Source organism: Dysidea avara, chromosome 1, assembly GCF_963678975.1.
Source record: "Dysidea avara chromosome 1, odDysAvar1.4, whole genome shotgun sequence".
Lineage (NCBI taxonomy): Eukaryota > Metazoa > Porifera > Demospongiae > Dictyoceratida > Dysideidae > Dysidea > Dysidea avara.
This window is the reverse complement of record NC_089272.1, coordinates 22,990,253-23,006,793: the sequence shown is the minus strand read 5'-3', so window position 1 is coordinate 23,006,793 and position 16,541 is coordinate 22,990,253. Positions and strand designations below refer to the sequence as shown.

The 16,541-nt window shown below is 37.6% G+C and overlaps 1 protein-coding gene across 3 annotated transcripts in view; it reads right to left on the bottom strand.

Moving 5' to 3' along the window:
• Window positions 1–8,575, bottom strand: part of LOC136259811 (uncharacterized) — a 43,128-nt gene extending 34,553 nt beyond the window's left edge. For 2 of the 3 annotated variants that reach the window (XM_066053364.1, XM_066053384.1), the window contains exons 1-2: window positions 8,437–8,575; window positions 842–1,578 (exon numbers count right to left, since the gene is read on the bottom strand). In XM_066053364.1, the coding sequence (XP_065909436.1) occupies window positions 842–1,567 (726 nt within the window). In that variant the 5' untranslated portion in view covers window positions 1,568–1,578; window positions 8,437–8,575. Of the gene's footprint in view, window positions 1–841; window positions 1,579–7,970; window positions 8,043–8,436 lie in introns of all 3 variants that reach the window. The other variant, XM_066053372.1, reaches the window with a different exon arrangement.
• Between the last annotated feature and the right edge of the window lie 7,966 nt (window positions 8,576–16,541).

Below are 16,541 nucleotides of genomic sequence, written 5' to 3'. Positions count from 1 at the left end.
ATAGACTCATGCCCTTAATTATGTATAGATATATGTGTTAATGAAGACATTCTTGCATAACCTTTAGCAAAAATCCCAGTAAATCAAGGCAAATTAAGTTGGCTAATGACTGCAATAGTTGCTTTACCTTGGCAATTGGACATTGAAATAAGTGAGGGGGGCACTGCCCCCTCTGCTCCTGTCCCTCTATTTCTCCACCCCTGCATTGTACTTAGACACCTCCATTATGTAGGACAAACTTGGCATGACCTGAGAGTAGTTACTGGAGGTGTACAATTCCATAAGTCAATATTAGTGTACAAGATTCCACTGTATACCACAACATATTTGTCATCCCACCACAAAAATTTTATCACACATAGACCATAACCCAATGATTATTCCCTAAAAATTCAAAGAATTTTAAACGGCAGTTCAATCAACAGTCTTCAAGTAATGAAAATATATTATTTTGAGAAAATATACTATTTTAAGAAAATAATGCAGTACAAATTAAAGTTACAATTGATTTTGTAACTCAAGATGGACCAAATTTTCATGAAATAGCTATTCAAAATATTTGTTGTCAAAAATCAGAAACCATATGGTGTATGGGGTTGTATGAGTGATGAGCACCACAGGCACTACAAACACACTAAGTTTCATCAAAACAGCCCTAAATTCTTTGTTGATTTGACATGGAATGACCCATGAGTATACAGTACAAGCACTCTCATTAACAAAAAATATTCATATGTAGATACAGGTGTATTATATTCATTAAGTCTTGTTGATGTACTATACTAGTATACATAATGTCATGGGTGCCAACATGACATATAATACACATGCATGTACATACCTTAAGATCAACAGTTGGGAAAGCAGTAGTTACAGAGACATGCAGTGAGTGTTTGTCACCAAATTGTTTCAACTCTTTCCAAACTGATGGTACACTGTTGTTATCAAAATACATTTCACCAGGTGAAAAAATCATCAGTTTTCCAGACTTCTCAGTAACTGGGGCACGTGGGACATCATTTGTAAGAAGTTGATATACATTCATTACAGTTGGATCATCACTTTCTCTGAAATATTGAGTATCTAAATAAATGAAATCCTTGACTGCTTTTATGACTGAACAATAAGTATATTCAACATCAGTATGTTCCATGATTTTGGATCCTTCTGGAAAGCTTGGGTCTAAGGATAAGCAGTAATATGCTCTACGACAGCGATATTGATTGAGAAACACCATTATCTGTGTTACGATGTGATCTGGAATAGTATGGACTTTTCGAATAACTTCAGAAGGAATTTTGATGATTGAGCAATTCTGTTGGTCAAAGCTGGGTGGAAATCTTACTGAAATTAATTTGTAGCTGTTTTCAATTAAAATTACAACATAGAAATACTTTTTCAAGCAACTGCAACTAAGTGTTGCATTTAAATCATGCTGTTTTGAATGAAGACTACCATAGTCTACTATCAAAATATTGCGAAGATCTTCACGTTCCTCGAGAAAGCATAACTCTTGAAACAACTGTGAATTTTCTAAAGGTTGTGCTGCTGAAGTTTTATTTTCCATTGTATAGCTACCTGCATTAAGTGTACAATATACAGTACATCAACAGTGTTATGGCAAATATCAAGAGTAAAAATGTAAAATGTGAGGAAAACTGATCCAAATTGCACATCAGTATATAGTTACAAGATGAGCAGTTTTAAAGGACTTCAAACCATTATAACTTGCCAAACAAGGATAGTGAGCACATGTGTGAAATTTACACCAGAGATGCATTGATTTATTACCTTTTAGAGCAATCCCAGCACTTCAGGCCACAGGTGGATCCAGACTTTTTACAAGGGGTTCTATTCTGCAATTGCAACTTGGTCCTAGCTGTAAACCAAAGACTAAAAAAGGTAACTATATTTGGTGACAATGGCTGTCCTATCTTATTAACAACTACATATATGGCTTGCTGCACTGCTTCTCTGAATACTGTGAGTGCTCTATTAGAGTATCTTGATCTTGATTGCACTATTAAATTATTGAGGCTCTTCCAAAAAGGGGGACTGGAACCCTTTGAACCTGCCCCTGCACTTGTAGTACAAAATCTGACAAGTTGGACGAGCAAAGTCATATCATGAGTATTCAAAGGGGACGAGGTTGGGGGATGGTGGGGTGCATGAGAAATATGCATAGACTTCAAAATGGAGGAGCACCACCAATTGAAGTTCAGACAGAGGGTTACAGAGCTTCACTAGCTCCTTATAGTGGCTGATATGCAGCAGAAAACATTTGGCAAACTGTAAAGGGGTGCACCACTAATTCTCATCAAGCTAGGTCCTTACCAAAGCAAGAAATCTCCATTTGTGCTTGCCACACCACCCACTCTTTTAAAACTGGCTTTGAGCAGAGTAATGTTGAGGCTTAAAAACATAGTGTAGCTACTCACGGTGGTGTTAAGTTTGACTTGCCCAATTGATGATTTGGATCAGTTTTGTTCACAAATAGCAGTAACCATGGATATTAGTGATAAATTATTGTGTGAAGTAACACAGATATATATATCTAATCCAAAACAGCCAAGCTGTAAAAAAAGTGTGCGGCCCTCAAAAAGGCTATGGTGAAAAAAGATGTGAAATCCAAGGTGGCGGCCAAGAAATGGCTGTGATGATAGGTTAATGGTAAAAATTTTAATAACAACAATTCAGATGAATTTTGGTGCCGCTTGGTCAATTGGCACAAAATTCACCTGAATTGTCGTTATTAAAATTTTTACCATTAACCTACCATCACAGCCATTTCTTGGCCGCCACCTTGGATTTCACATCTTTTTTCACCATAGCCTTTTTGAGGGCCGCACACTTTTTTTACGGCTTGGCTGTTTTGGATTAGATTTCACTTCTTTTTGTATTTGTATACCCCAAAGCCGGCTTATGGCCTGCTTTGGGACTTTTTAAACCTATCTTTTTTTCTTTACCACAGGAAGAAGAAAAGATGAAGCAGATGTACCTTAAATATTTCTGATTTTATCAGTAAACGTACAAATTATATATATAATACAAATATTTATTACAGAACTGTCCATGGTGGTTTCTTTGTAACTGAACACTCTTCAAGGTAACTTCTTCTAGCTGTTCTCTCTACAGGGTGATTTATTTGTAGCTGGATTCTGTACAGGTGATTTTTTTGCTGCTGAGCTCTTTACAGAATGGTTTCTTTGTAGCTGAACTCTGTACAAGGTAACTTCTTCTAACTGATCTCTCTACAGGGAGATTTGTTTGTAGCTGAACTCTCTACAGGTGATTTGTTTGCAGCTGAACTATCTAGATGATGGTTTCTTTGTAGCTGAACTCTCTACAAGGTAATTTCTTCTAGCTGAACTCTCTACATGGTGGTTTCTTTGTAGCTGAACTCTCTACAAAATAACTTCTTCTAACTGATCTTTCTACAGGGCAATTTGTTTGTGGCAGAATTTTCTACAGGATGATTTCTTTGCAGCTGAACTCTCTACATGGTGGTTTCTTTTTACTGTAGCTGAACTCTCTACAAGGTAATTTCTTCTAGCTGATCTCTCTACAGGGTGATTTGTTTGTAGCTGAATTCTATACAGAATGGTTTCTTTGTAGCTGAACTCTCTACAAGGTAACTTCTTCTAACTGAACTCTCTACAGGGAGATTTGTTTGCAGCTGAACTCTCTTCATGATGGTTTCTTTGTAGCTGAACTCTCTACAAGGTAACTTCTTCTAGCTGAACTCCCTACATGGTGGTTTCTTTGTAGCTGAACTCTCTACAGGTGATTTGTTTGCAGCTGAACTCTCCACATGATGGTTTCTTTAAATTTGTAGCTGAACTCTCTACAAGGTAACTTCTTCTAGCTGATCTCTCTACAGGGTGATTTGTTTGTAGCTGAACTATCTACAAGATAATTTCTTCTAGCTGATCTCTCTACAGGGTGATTTGTTTGTAGCTGAATTCTGTACAGGTGATTTGTTTGCAGCTGAGCTCTTTACAGAATGTTTTCTTTGTAGCTGAACTCTCTACAAGGTAACTTCTTCTAACTAAACTCTCTACTGGGAGATTTGTTTGCAGCTGAACTCTCTTCATGATGGTTTCTTTGTAGCTGAACTCTCTACAAGGTAACTTCTTCTAGCTGAACTCCCTACATGGTGGTTTCTTTGTAGCTGAACTCTCTACAAGGTGACTTCTTCTAGCTGATCTTTCTACAGGGTGATTTGTTTGTAGCTGAATTCTGTACAGGTGATTTGTTTGCAGCTGAGCTCTTTACAGAATGGTTTCTTTGTAGCTGAGCTCTCTACAAGGTAACTTCTTCTAGCTGATCTTTCTACAGGGTGATTTGTTTGTGGCTGAACTCTCTACAAGGAAACTTCTTCTACCTGATCTCTCTACAGGGAGATTGGTTTGTAACTGAACTCTCTACAGGTGATTTGTTTGCAGCTGAACTCTCCACATGATGGTTTCTTTGGAGCTGAACTCTCTACAAGGTGACTTCTTCTAGCTGATCTCTCTACAGGGTGATTTGTTTGTAGCTGAACTATCAACAAGGTAACTTCTTCTAGCTGATCTCTCTACAGGGTGATTTGTTTGTAGCTGAATTCTGTACAGGTGATTTGTTTGCAGTTGAGCTCTTTACAGAATGGTTTCTATGTAGCTGAACTCTGTACAAGGTAACTTCTTCTAGCTGATGTCTCTACAGGGTCACTAGTTTGTAAATGAATTCTCTACATGGTGGTTTCTTTGTAACTGAACTCTCTACGAGGTACCTTCTTCTAGCTGATCTTTCTATAGGGTGACTTGTTTGTAGTGGAATTCTGTACAGGTGATTTTTTTTGCAGCTGAGCTCTTTACAGAATGGTTTCTTTGTAGCTGAACTCTTTACAAGGTAACTTCTTCTAGCTGATGTCTCTACAGGGTCACTAGTTTGTAAACGAATTCTCTACATGGTGGTTTCTTTGTAACTGAACTCTCTACAAGGAAACTTCTCCTAGCTGATCTCTCTACAGGGAGATTTGTTTGTAGTGGAATTCTGTACAGGTGATTTTTTTTGCAGCTGAGCTCTTTACAGAATGGTTTCTTTGTAGCTGAACTCTTTACAAGGTAACTTCTTCTAGCTGATGTCTCTACAGGGTCACTAGTTTGTAAACGAATTCTCTACATGGTGGTTTCTTTGTAACTGAACTCTCTACAAGGAAACTTCTCCTAGCTGATCTCTCTACAGGGAGATTTGTTTGTAGCTGAACTCTCTACAGGTGATTCGTTTGCAGCTGAACTCTCTACATGATGGTTTCTTTGTAGCTGAACTCTCTACAAGTTAACTTCTTCTAGCTGATCTCTTTACAGGGTGATTTGTTTGTAGCTGAACTCTCCACATTGTGGTTTCTTTGTAGCTGAACTCTACAAGGTGATTTCTTCTAGCTGAATTATCTCTTTCTATAGTTGCATGAATTCCCTACAAGGTAACTTCTTCTTGCTGATCTCTCTACAGGGTGAATTGTTTGTGGCTGATCTCTCTACAAGGTGACTTGTTTGTAGCTGATCTCTATACAGGTTACTTGTTTCTAGCTGATCTCTTGAATTCTCTTCAGGGTGACTGCTCTATTAGGATCACTGCTCTATTAGGATGACTGCTCTATTAGAGTATCTCGATCTCGCACTTGCTACACCAAGTTGGATTTCGTGTTATAACTCCGTGGCTTTAAGTCTGATTCTTCTCCACCATTGAAGAGCCTTTCTAAGATGATAACTCCATGTGTACAGCGATTTTCAAAGCATTACCCCAAACGGTTTACCTGGTAGGCGTGGCAAGCAGTCGTTTTTTTATTAGCTAATCTCGATTGCGTAATTGTTACACACTGTTGGTTTTTTCGTTGTATCTTCCTGGTTTTTAGCTCGATTTCTTTCAAACCACAAAAGGTTTGAGGTTCAATAGTTAACCTATTCACCCACCGATTTTCAGCTTCTTCCCATACGCGGTTTACCCTGTAGGCGTGACAACATATGTGACTGGGCCTGCGAAAATAGGGCATGTGGGCACATGATTTTTGCCTACTTTTTCAAACGTTCATCACTCATAACTTTTTGTACCATTATGCTATATCAATGCAATTTACAGCTCTTAGTAAACATGTAATTGACTTTAAGATGCAAGTTACAGAATGCAAATATTCTGTTCCAATACTGAGATATGTTCTGTAGAGTGACAGGGTATAGTTTGTGCCCACATGCCCTGTTTTCGCAGGCCCGGTCACATATTGGTGTTATTTTTCGTGAATAATCGCTCATAACTCTTTGCCTGTTTATCGTATTCCAGCCAAAGTTGGTACAGAGATGCGCCTTTATACCCCCCTTCTGTGTGCCAAATTTCAAGGTGATCGGATATGGCGTTCGCGTTTTATAGCAGTTTTTGTAAGTGTGCGAAAAGAGGAAGAAAAATAAGAAGAAAAAAAAAACGAAGAAACTAAGCCAATTTTTGAAGTCGCATATCTCGGGAACGCTTGAAGCGATTTCGCTCAAATTTGGAATGTGGAGTGCTGAAGGTGGAGGGAGTGTCCACAGCAAAAATCGTCTTGTTTCATCAAGGCAGCACAGAGCTACGGAGGTGCGAAAATTACGTTTTCTTTCTTCCTGTCAATATACTCACGGGTGTTACGCACCGGCTTCTTGGGCCGCACGACACACTACCGTGTGTCTTGATTCATTGGGAAATGGCAGTAAATGCAATGATTCTTTGTTTGCCAATTTTTCACGTTATTCAACCAAGTATTCAAAAGCAAGATGAAAGAAGTTGTACACAATCACTGGACTGGACTGCTAGACTGGACTACTGAACTCAGTTTTTTTTTGTTTTTTTCATTTTAGCACATATTTGGGCAACTGGTTGTAGCTATTGCTACATTGAATGTAAAATATGCAGGTGAACCTGTCTACTTGGCACTGTCTGTTATCTTAGGATTGTGTGCAATTCTCTCTCTTGGCAAAATCTCTATTGTACGACTACCATTTGTCTTATCATGAAGTACAAACCATACAGTACATGTGTATGTAGTGTTGTAGTAACCATGTATCCTACAAGTTATAGTTATGGAGTCAGCTAAAATAAGTGGTGACAGTTAACCGTCTTGCTATTCCATAGCTGATACAAAGGTTCTATAGTTTTTGAACAACAGCAAAAACAAGCAAAATCATTTGCACAAGATTTCAACCAATCAAATTGATTCATTTTGAACTTTAAACTATAATTACCGCATGTGACTTCTGTTTTAGATTTGTTGATGTGCAAGAACTATTAGAACCTCTGTACATAGCTGAAGCTGGGCAATGTTGACAAGTCTGGCAAGATCACACCTTTCTTTTGTTTGTGTGTGGGACTGTGGGTTTTTTTATGTGTGGGGGAGTGGTCTAACTACTTGAGACTATAGCATACGTACAACCAGTTGCCCAAATATTTGGTAAAAAGGGAAAAACTTGAGTCCAGTCCACCATTTCAGTGATTGTATACAACCGATGAAAGATTTTACATAGGAAACATTTCTGATGTGAACAAGACAAAATCACATTTAAATGCTTCATTTGTTTGTCAGTAATTTTTTTAGGTCAGAGGGTCAATAGAAGGCTGTAGCTATGCGTATGTGACCCGGTTTGCGAAAAGGGGTCTTATAGCCTTTCCAAGTTGTCAAGTTTGACTAATCATAACTCCTCAGGTTTTCAACTGATCACCTACATATTACACCAAGCCATTGTGCTATGTTAGTGGTATAAGGGGATCAATTTGCAGGGTGATACCACATTCACAAGTCACGTTACAGGTTGTCAAGTACATGCAATTGAAAAGGCTATAAGACCATATATATAAAGGAAGATGTTCAATTAGTTGGCCACTTGTATAAGCTAGGATACTAGCTGTACATGTAGTCACTGAAGAGCCCATGAAGGGTTAAAATTTACAACTAATCTATACCATACCTGTGTTATTTGTTGTGGGGGTAATTCAAAGTATCCAAGGCAAGGGTCATATCCTTCTGTATCCCCAGGCCCCTACAAAAGGCAGACAGATATACTAGCAACATTTACGAAATCCCCTACTAGACTATTTGGAAATTAACAACAGTTTCAATAATAGCTAAGTAGTATAAGTGCTTGGTCAATTGAAAGTATTGCAGCTAAGTTATGGCTGATGTTTGTGCCATGAGGCCTTAATATTACTTGGATTGCATACGAAAAAAGACGCAGAATATAAAGGGAGGGGCTGCATACAATAGTAGCATGTATTATACTAGAGTAGGGATTATGACAATAGCTGAGAGATCTTTAATTGTTTTGTGCTGACTGTGATCGATCCCTACAAATTTGCGTTTTCCTACGCTTTTCATAAATTTTACACGCCCTAGCAACACGCCACTCATGACTCAGTTCCAGGTAAATTACTTACAAACAGTGTGACAAATCCGGCACTTGCAAGTCGTGTTCCCTCTACTTGTAACTATAGCGAGTCAATATCTGAGTCAATATCTGCTTTCTTTAAGTTTAGTTCAGATGATTCTCGGAAATTCGAAGAGCAGACGACAAGCCTTGACCACCAACAAAGGAATGCGGTTTTAGCAAGAATTTTCCCTAGGACGCACGCCGCATTATTTTTGAGCTGTGCAGCCTCACAGCCTCAGTACATTCATTTTATGATCTTGGCCGGAGTGGGGCTTAAAACAGATCGGTCATAATTAATAAGAAGGTGATTCATTTTGCGAGATTTACATATAGATTTACCATATAAAGATAATTGTTTTCACTTTGCAGCATAATAATTTAAATGATCTAAAGGTGGTCACGTGACTAAAAATCTACTGCAAATAGGATGCTGCCTCAGTTCTTTTTATTGTTTCTGATGATTCTCACACAGACTGACCTTAAGATAAAATGAGCAAGTCCTAGCTAATATATTATATTACTGAGCCAAACTGTGTATAAGCTGTTTTTGTTGTAATTAATTTCTATTCTTTCTTGTGTTTTTTTTTTATTTATTATTTTTATTTGTAACTATTTATACAGGGAAGACAACATCAGCCAAAAGAGGTAGCTGTGTTTTGTTTGTATTTGTCCCTTCCGTTTGGGCGTCTGGATTCAGTGGAATGGAATGGTGGACTGGAATGGTGGACTGGAATGGTGGAATGGACTGGAATGGTGGAATGGAATGGAACGGTACTTAGGTAATTTCAATTAGTGGTCACCTATTTTAAAAGACCACCTTCTAACAAAGACTACCTCTTTACAAAGACCACCTCTTTACGAAGGCCATTTCACTTTAATATCTGAATTGTTGTTTTAGAGCCCTATAAGACAGTCTTATTGATGAATTGTGTGCCACATGTTATGTCCCCTAGCAAACCCAGTGATATCTGATTTATGATACAATACAGTAATAGCTATATACCCCATACAAAAAAACAGCTTGGTTATACAAAAAAATATGTGTCCACGAAACTAAAAGCAACTGGCAACTAAAGAAGCTAATATCTAGAAATGAATGTCAATATATACTGGCAACTAAGAATAATCTTGGTCCTTTATCATTGACTTGTGCAGTCTGAATGTATTAATTCCCTGTAAATCTAATTGGCTAGTAAATTGGTACCTTTCTCAATAGTCCGGTGTTGTAGAGGAGAAAAAAGGCAGCTAGTTCTAAGTCCTTGAATTAGGTTAGGTAATCCTAAGCCTACAGCACATGGTGCTGTCAGACCTTCAGTGCTGGTCACTGTAAAGTGCTAATAATAATAAATTACTAGCCAATTAGAGTTACAGGGAATTAATTAGGAATGCAGCAAGACTGTACAAGTGAATGATGATGGACCAAATTTTTATAAATTATAGCAAGTTATTTGTTAGTATTTCTTGGCCTCACCCAAATAATAGCTCCTTTAGTAGTCAGCTACTTTTAGTCTGATGGGGATGTCACTTCATACAGCCAAACTGTTTTTTGCATGGGGTATATTGCTGTATTACAAATCAGATATCACTCTGATTTTTCTAGGCATGTGGAGCACAACGATCAGACCATTTTATGAGGATACACTCTAAAACAACAAGGTAGCAGCACTTTAAACATTAAAGTAAAATGGTCTTTATAAAGAGGTGGCCTTTGTTAGAAGGTGGTCTTTATAAAGAGGTGACCACCAATTGAAATTACCAAAGTACCATTCCATTCCACCATTCCATTCCAGTCCACCATTCCAGTCCATTCCACCATTCCATTCCAGTCCATTCCACCATTCCAGTCCACCATTCCATTCCACTGAATCCAGACACCCCTTCCGTTTTTAGTTTTGTATCTTCTAGGGAAACACCCTTGTACAGGCTCTGCCTTTTGGTGTCACCCTGTCTCTTTTGACAAATCAGATAAATAATAATAATAGCTAATAATAACTGTCTATTGTGAGCCCTGTCTATTGTGAGCCTGGTCTATTGCGCTTACAAAATTAGTGCAGTGTTAACTGTAAATATCCAAAAAGTACTCATGTGGCCAACACTCCCATTCCAGCTATAAAGGACTTGATGTGCTATATGATTGTGATTATGATTACTGAAAACACGGTTACAAACTGATATGTTCAGGTAAGGAAAACACATAGATAAGAGTCAGTTATAATTTATCTAAAAATACTTGTAGAGATTGGGATTCTATTGTGTCAGTTGGTAAATTGTTCTAATCGCGGATAGATTTGGGATAATAACTAAATTTATAATGATCTGTTCTAGCAAACGGAATCTCAAAATGGAAGGGGTGGTGGTGGCGGGTGGGATATGTGGTGTTAGTGAAGTAATTTGGGACTGTTAAGACTGATGAGGAGTAAACAATGTTGTAGAAGAGTTTTAATCTAGTCACATATCGTCGGTGTTGAAGTGATGGCCATTGTAGATCTACTAACATAGATGTAACACTACCGTTATATCGGTAGTCTGACTTGACCCAACGAGCAGCACGTCGTTGTACCATTTCTATACTTTGTATCTCCTTCTGCAAGTAGGGGTCCCATACTGCCGATCCATACTCCAACAGTGGTCTCACTATACTGGTGTAACCTAAACATTTAGTTTCTGCAGAACATCTGTAAAGGTTACGTTTAACAAAGTTTAGCATCCTTGTTGATTTAGAGATAACTTGATTGATATGTGGCGAAAACGACATTTTTGAGTCAAAGAGAATTCCTAAATAAGGGTGTTGGGTAACTTGCTACAAAAAGTGATTTCTGATAGTATAGTTGAAAGTAGAGGAAGATGTTAGTCTACTACAGGTAAGTACCACATACTTGAAAGTGTTTAATTCCATTAACCAAGTTTCAGTCCACTTTATTATAAGGTTGAGGTCATGTTGTAATAATAACTGATCTTGCTGACTATTGATAGTTCGATATAATATGCAATCATCTGCAAAAAGTTCCAGATGGGATGAGATGCCACACTTGATGTCATTAATGTAGAGCATAAGCATCAATGGGCCAAGAACAGTTCCTTGGGGAGCACCTGACTGAACTTGCACAAAATTTGAATCATGTCCATTCACAACAACATGCTGTGTTCGCTGAGTCAGCCAAATCTTTATCCAATCATAAATTGTACCTTGAATTCCATAGTGAGAAAGTTTGTTTAAGAGTCTACAATGCGGAACTGTATCAAATACTTTCCTAAAGTCGATGAAAATCATATCTACTTGGGAAGTATTATCCATGGCCAATTGTATGTCTTCAAGAACTGATATGAGCTGAGCCTCACACGAATGACCTGCTCTAAAACCAAATATTGCTCGTCAATTAATATGTTGTTGGTGTTCAGGTGCTCTGCAATGTGGTGATACATAATATGTTCTAATATCTTGCAACAAACTGAAGTTAGTGAAATTGGCCGGTGATTGTTGGTGTTGCTTCTGTCCCCCTTTTTAAACACAGGCGTTATGTTGTCTTTTAGCCAATCATTTGGTATATGTCTAGATGTTAGGGACTGGATAAAGATAACAGTTAGAATTGGAGTAATCTCTTTTGCACAAAATTTTAGAATCCTGGTAGGAATGTTGTCAGGACCAGATGCCTTACTTGGATCTAGAGTTTTGAGGAGGTTTTGTACACCATCACATGAAACTGCAATATCTGGTATTATAGGATGTGGAGTGCTGTTGCAGTTTGGTATATCAGTGGTATTCTCTTGAGTAAATACAGACTGAAATTTGTTGTTTAGAACAGTAGTTTTTTCTTTAGAGCCGTTGACAGTATTACCATTTTCATTTAAAGGAAGTATACCATGTTGGTCTTTATGAATATTCTTTATGTATTTCCAGAAATTCTTGTGATTTGTCTTTTCATTTTTGTTGAATAGGTTAGTTTGATGTTTGGTATGAACATTTCAAATACAGTTTGTGATTTTATTTCTTAGAATACGGTAGTCATTCCAAGCCTTTTAAATTTGAAGAGATTTAGCTTTGCGACATAGATGAGTTTGACGGTTCATTAATCTTTTTATAGAAGGGGTAATCCACAGAAGGTTGTTTCTAGATTGTGATGGTTTTTGAGGGATATGTGAAGTAATTGCATTGTTTATAGCTTGTTTAAAGTTGTTCCAATTACTTTCAACATCGTTGGAGTAGGGATTGCTTGTAAGAAATTGCAGCTGGAAGTCTAATATATCTGATTTAACACCCTCCATATTTCCTTTGTGGTACAGATAGGTGAGATGGTCTATTTTATCAGACAGAGGCTTATTTGGTAATTCAAAGCAATAGAGAATTGCATCATGGTCAGAAATTCCTGCTACATTTGATATGAGACTAGGATGAGAACACAATAGCAAGTCCAGTATATTGTTACCTCGAGTAGGTGCACTAATAAGTTGTTCTAGACTATGACCATTGATAGTATCTACAAAAAGTTCGTTAGTGTCAGGGCCATACGATGGGCTGGGGTTGATGTAGGCATAGCCATCCTGCCATGAGATGTCTGGGAAATTGAAATCACCACCAACTAGCAAACATGGAGAGTTTTCAGAATCTTCGGTGTGCAGTTGTGATAAACAATTCTTTAAACTTATAATTGAACTACAAGAGGTGTCAGGGGGCCTGCATGTACAGAGAACATATATGCAATGGCTTTTGGTTATGAATGTGGAGTTTCCCCCAAATCATTTCGGCATCAGACTCATAAGAAGTAAGAGTTGTTACTTCAGACAATTGTAAAGAGTTTTTAAACCCGATAAATATACCGCCACCACCAATAGCTGCACTACAAGATGTAGAAGTGGTAAGAAATACACTAATTGTAGGACAATAGGATTGTTGCAGTTGATGAAATGAATGCTGATTTGGGTAGAATTTACTCATGGGGATGGAAATGGAATAGCTATCAATTTTAAGCCTGATAATTGTTGTTTGCTTTGTGTGTCACTTAAAAAGGATGTTGATATGCACCCACCATTGTTCATGGATACCCTTTCCATTACAGAAGTAGATGTACTAAAAATTCTGGGGATTCATTTTGACCGCAAACCTATATGATATCAGTTGGCTGTTCGTTCTCGCTAATGACTGGGTGCTATTTATCGTGTTAAAAATTATCTTGGTCACTAAAGATTCAGAAAATGGCTGAGAGGTTGCAATTGTGTGGTACTACCTTTTTGTCACTGGCCTCTCGTTGTTCTGCCAACTTTATTGAAAGAAAGAAGTACTACTGAAGGATGGTCTTCCCTTCATCATTTACTCCAGCGACATGTTACTAACTGTTAACTATTGTATATCATGTACTTGTACACAGCTATCATATATGTGTGCACTGTATTTGACACCGTACAAAATGTGACTTAGATCACCCTAAACTACGCTGTCCAGTGTAACTACTATGGAATTTGGTCAAATACCCTACTAGAGCAGTCAGGTTCGACACCCGGCTGGGAATTACTACTGCTACTGTTGTTTCCTTGAAAACAAAATTTTACCCCCATTGTTCCAACCACCCAGCTGTTAAACCAGGAACATAAAGTATAATATAATATAATCAGGGCATGGCTAAAGAGCAGCCTACTTGGCTGATGCTGTCATCTCTGTAGAAACAACAAAAACTAAAGAAGCACTAGAAAAGAAACCCGTTCCTAATAGTATTTTATACTAAAAACAAAAAAGCATGCCAGCCTAGTTACAGTGGAGATCACACCACTGACCTCTTACTTTGAGAGTTGGTATCTTACCACTGTACCAAGTGTTTCTAGGTGTCTATTTTGTGCTGCTTATAAATCATTAACCCTGTAGTCAACAGGTAAAAATTTTCTGTTTTAAATACTCAAAAGTTTTGACTTGGCTAAACGTTGGTTGGCCAGATTTAGTTAAAATGCTTCAACTGATTAGTACCTATAAATTATTCTGGTGAACTTCAAGACATTATGAAAGCTAAAATGGCTACAGCTTCAGGGGGCCGTGCCCTCCAGATGCCAGAGATTCTATACTCTGGCCACTCTCCCCTCACATCAACTACTTCCTCCATTACTGTTGATGAATTTTACATCTCTATAGTTCAATTTGGGGGATATACTCATCCTTCAATTAACGCACAGGAAATTTTTCAGTATGGTGTACCAGTATTAGTGTCAAAACAGTATGGTATATATTTTATAGAATACAGTATAATTTTTCGTGAAAGTGATGTGAGTGAAGCCAGGTGCTGAAGTTGTACAATTACAGTATTGTTGATACAAGGGATGAAACATAATTTAAACCTGCACGCTGATTAATCTTTGATAGGGCGAAGTAATTAATATTAAGAATTCCTTTAATAGTTATGATCAAAAGAAATTGGAACTAAAAGTAGCAACAAGGTTCTGTAGGGTGAAAGGATCATTTATACTAAGTCCCAACTTCTGGAATGGATGTATATATTCATAAATTCAACACTACTGTGGACGTGATAACTATTTGAATCATGGTCATTGTTCTGAGGATGCCTTCAATCACATTTCTGCCTGTGTTAATACATTGCATGTGCTAACAAAAGGTAATAGTAGGGGGAGACTATCCTACTCAAGTATAGCCTAAGTGTGCTCCACGAAGTGTTTCAGTAAAACACTGCTTTCTTTAAGTTATCCCTTCAACTTGACATTGAATACAGGAAAACTCCTAGACAATTTGCAGTCTATGCAAATGTTTTAGGAGCCGCACAGCCTGGGATCCATCTGAAGCTGCATACTAAATGTATTCCTACAGTAGCTAAATATAATAGGCTGCACAGAAGCCTGACCATGGCATCAAAATGTTTAATGCAACTATAGATTACATTGCAACTTCATGCCACACATTTGTAGAAGTAGATGCTCTACCCCACTATGGTGCTACTAAAACTAATTTAATTCTAGCTTAATGGTTGGGTCAACAACAAGAATATCAAATGCCGTGTGTCATATATGACTGCCTCGCATCATCCTGTTTCCCCACCACTGAATCATATCCATGATCCAAATTGATCACCTGATCACTGGAATTCTCAATCATCATGAACACTCAACAGCCTGTGTAAAGTAATAATTTGGATTATTTGTATAGGTAATGTATGCATACAAAAAATTGAAATATTATAGTTTTGCAGAAGTTATGATATCTTATCACACAGGTTCCTATTGTATATAACAGATCTGCAAGAATCTCATATGATTTTTACAGTAGGATGCATTAAACACAATGAGTGAAATGATAATAAATCATATCTTTTATAAGAGTGTTTGCTTTGTACTAATGACAAAGCCCTTGTGTCATCACATTCCCCGAGACATTAAGAGGTTTCATGTCAATCCTCGGAAACAGAAAAATATGAGAATTTGTGCACCTCTGGAGGCTGTACGCAAACTGCTTAAACTGGCTGTAATTTCTTTTAAATTATCATTATTATTATCATTAAAGTACCTGGTAAAGGCAGAGCCTGTATACCAGAAGGCCTTATAAAGGCCTAGGATGTTTATATTAACTGCACTAAGTATGTTTGAAAAGTAGGAGAAAGAAGAAAAAATCCATGACTGGGCCTGGGCAGCCTCGAACCTGCAGCCATCCGATTAATGCTCGAATGCTTACAGGAGTCTGCCAGGTGGTCAGGATATTTTCTTCTTACTATTTTCATGTATTTGTATCCATAGGAACCCTAGAGAGTGACTTATTATCTCTAAGTACCCCAAGTGGAACCAAATGGACATTGTTTTATTATCATTAAAGTACTTAAAAGTGTACCTTTTACATTACAACACAAACAAGCCAAGACTCAAGACTTACTATTGACTGTTACTTGGATTTGTATTAATTGCTATGTGGGTGCTTCTCAGTCAGTGATGGACAGGTAGTTCATCCACCAGCTATATACAGTGAAATAGTATTGTCTAGAATAGTGGTTTATTTCTTTCGAGCAACTCTCACCCAGTCCCAGTAACCTGGGTGAAAATTATTTCAGCAAAATAAATGTGTAGACAACTTTTTACCCAGGCCACTACTTGAGACCAGGGGTTTCTTCAAGACTAGCTAGTATTCAAAAC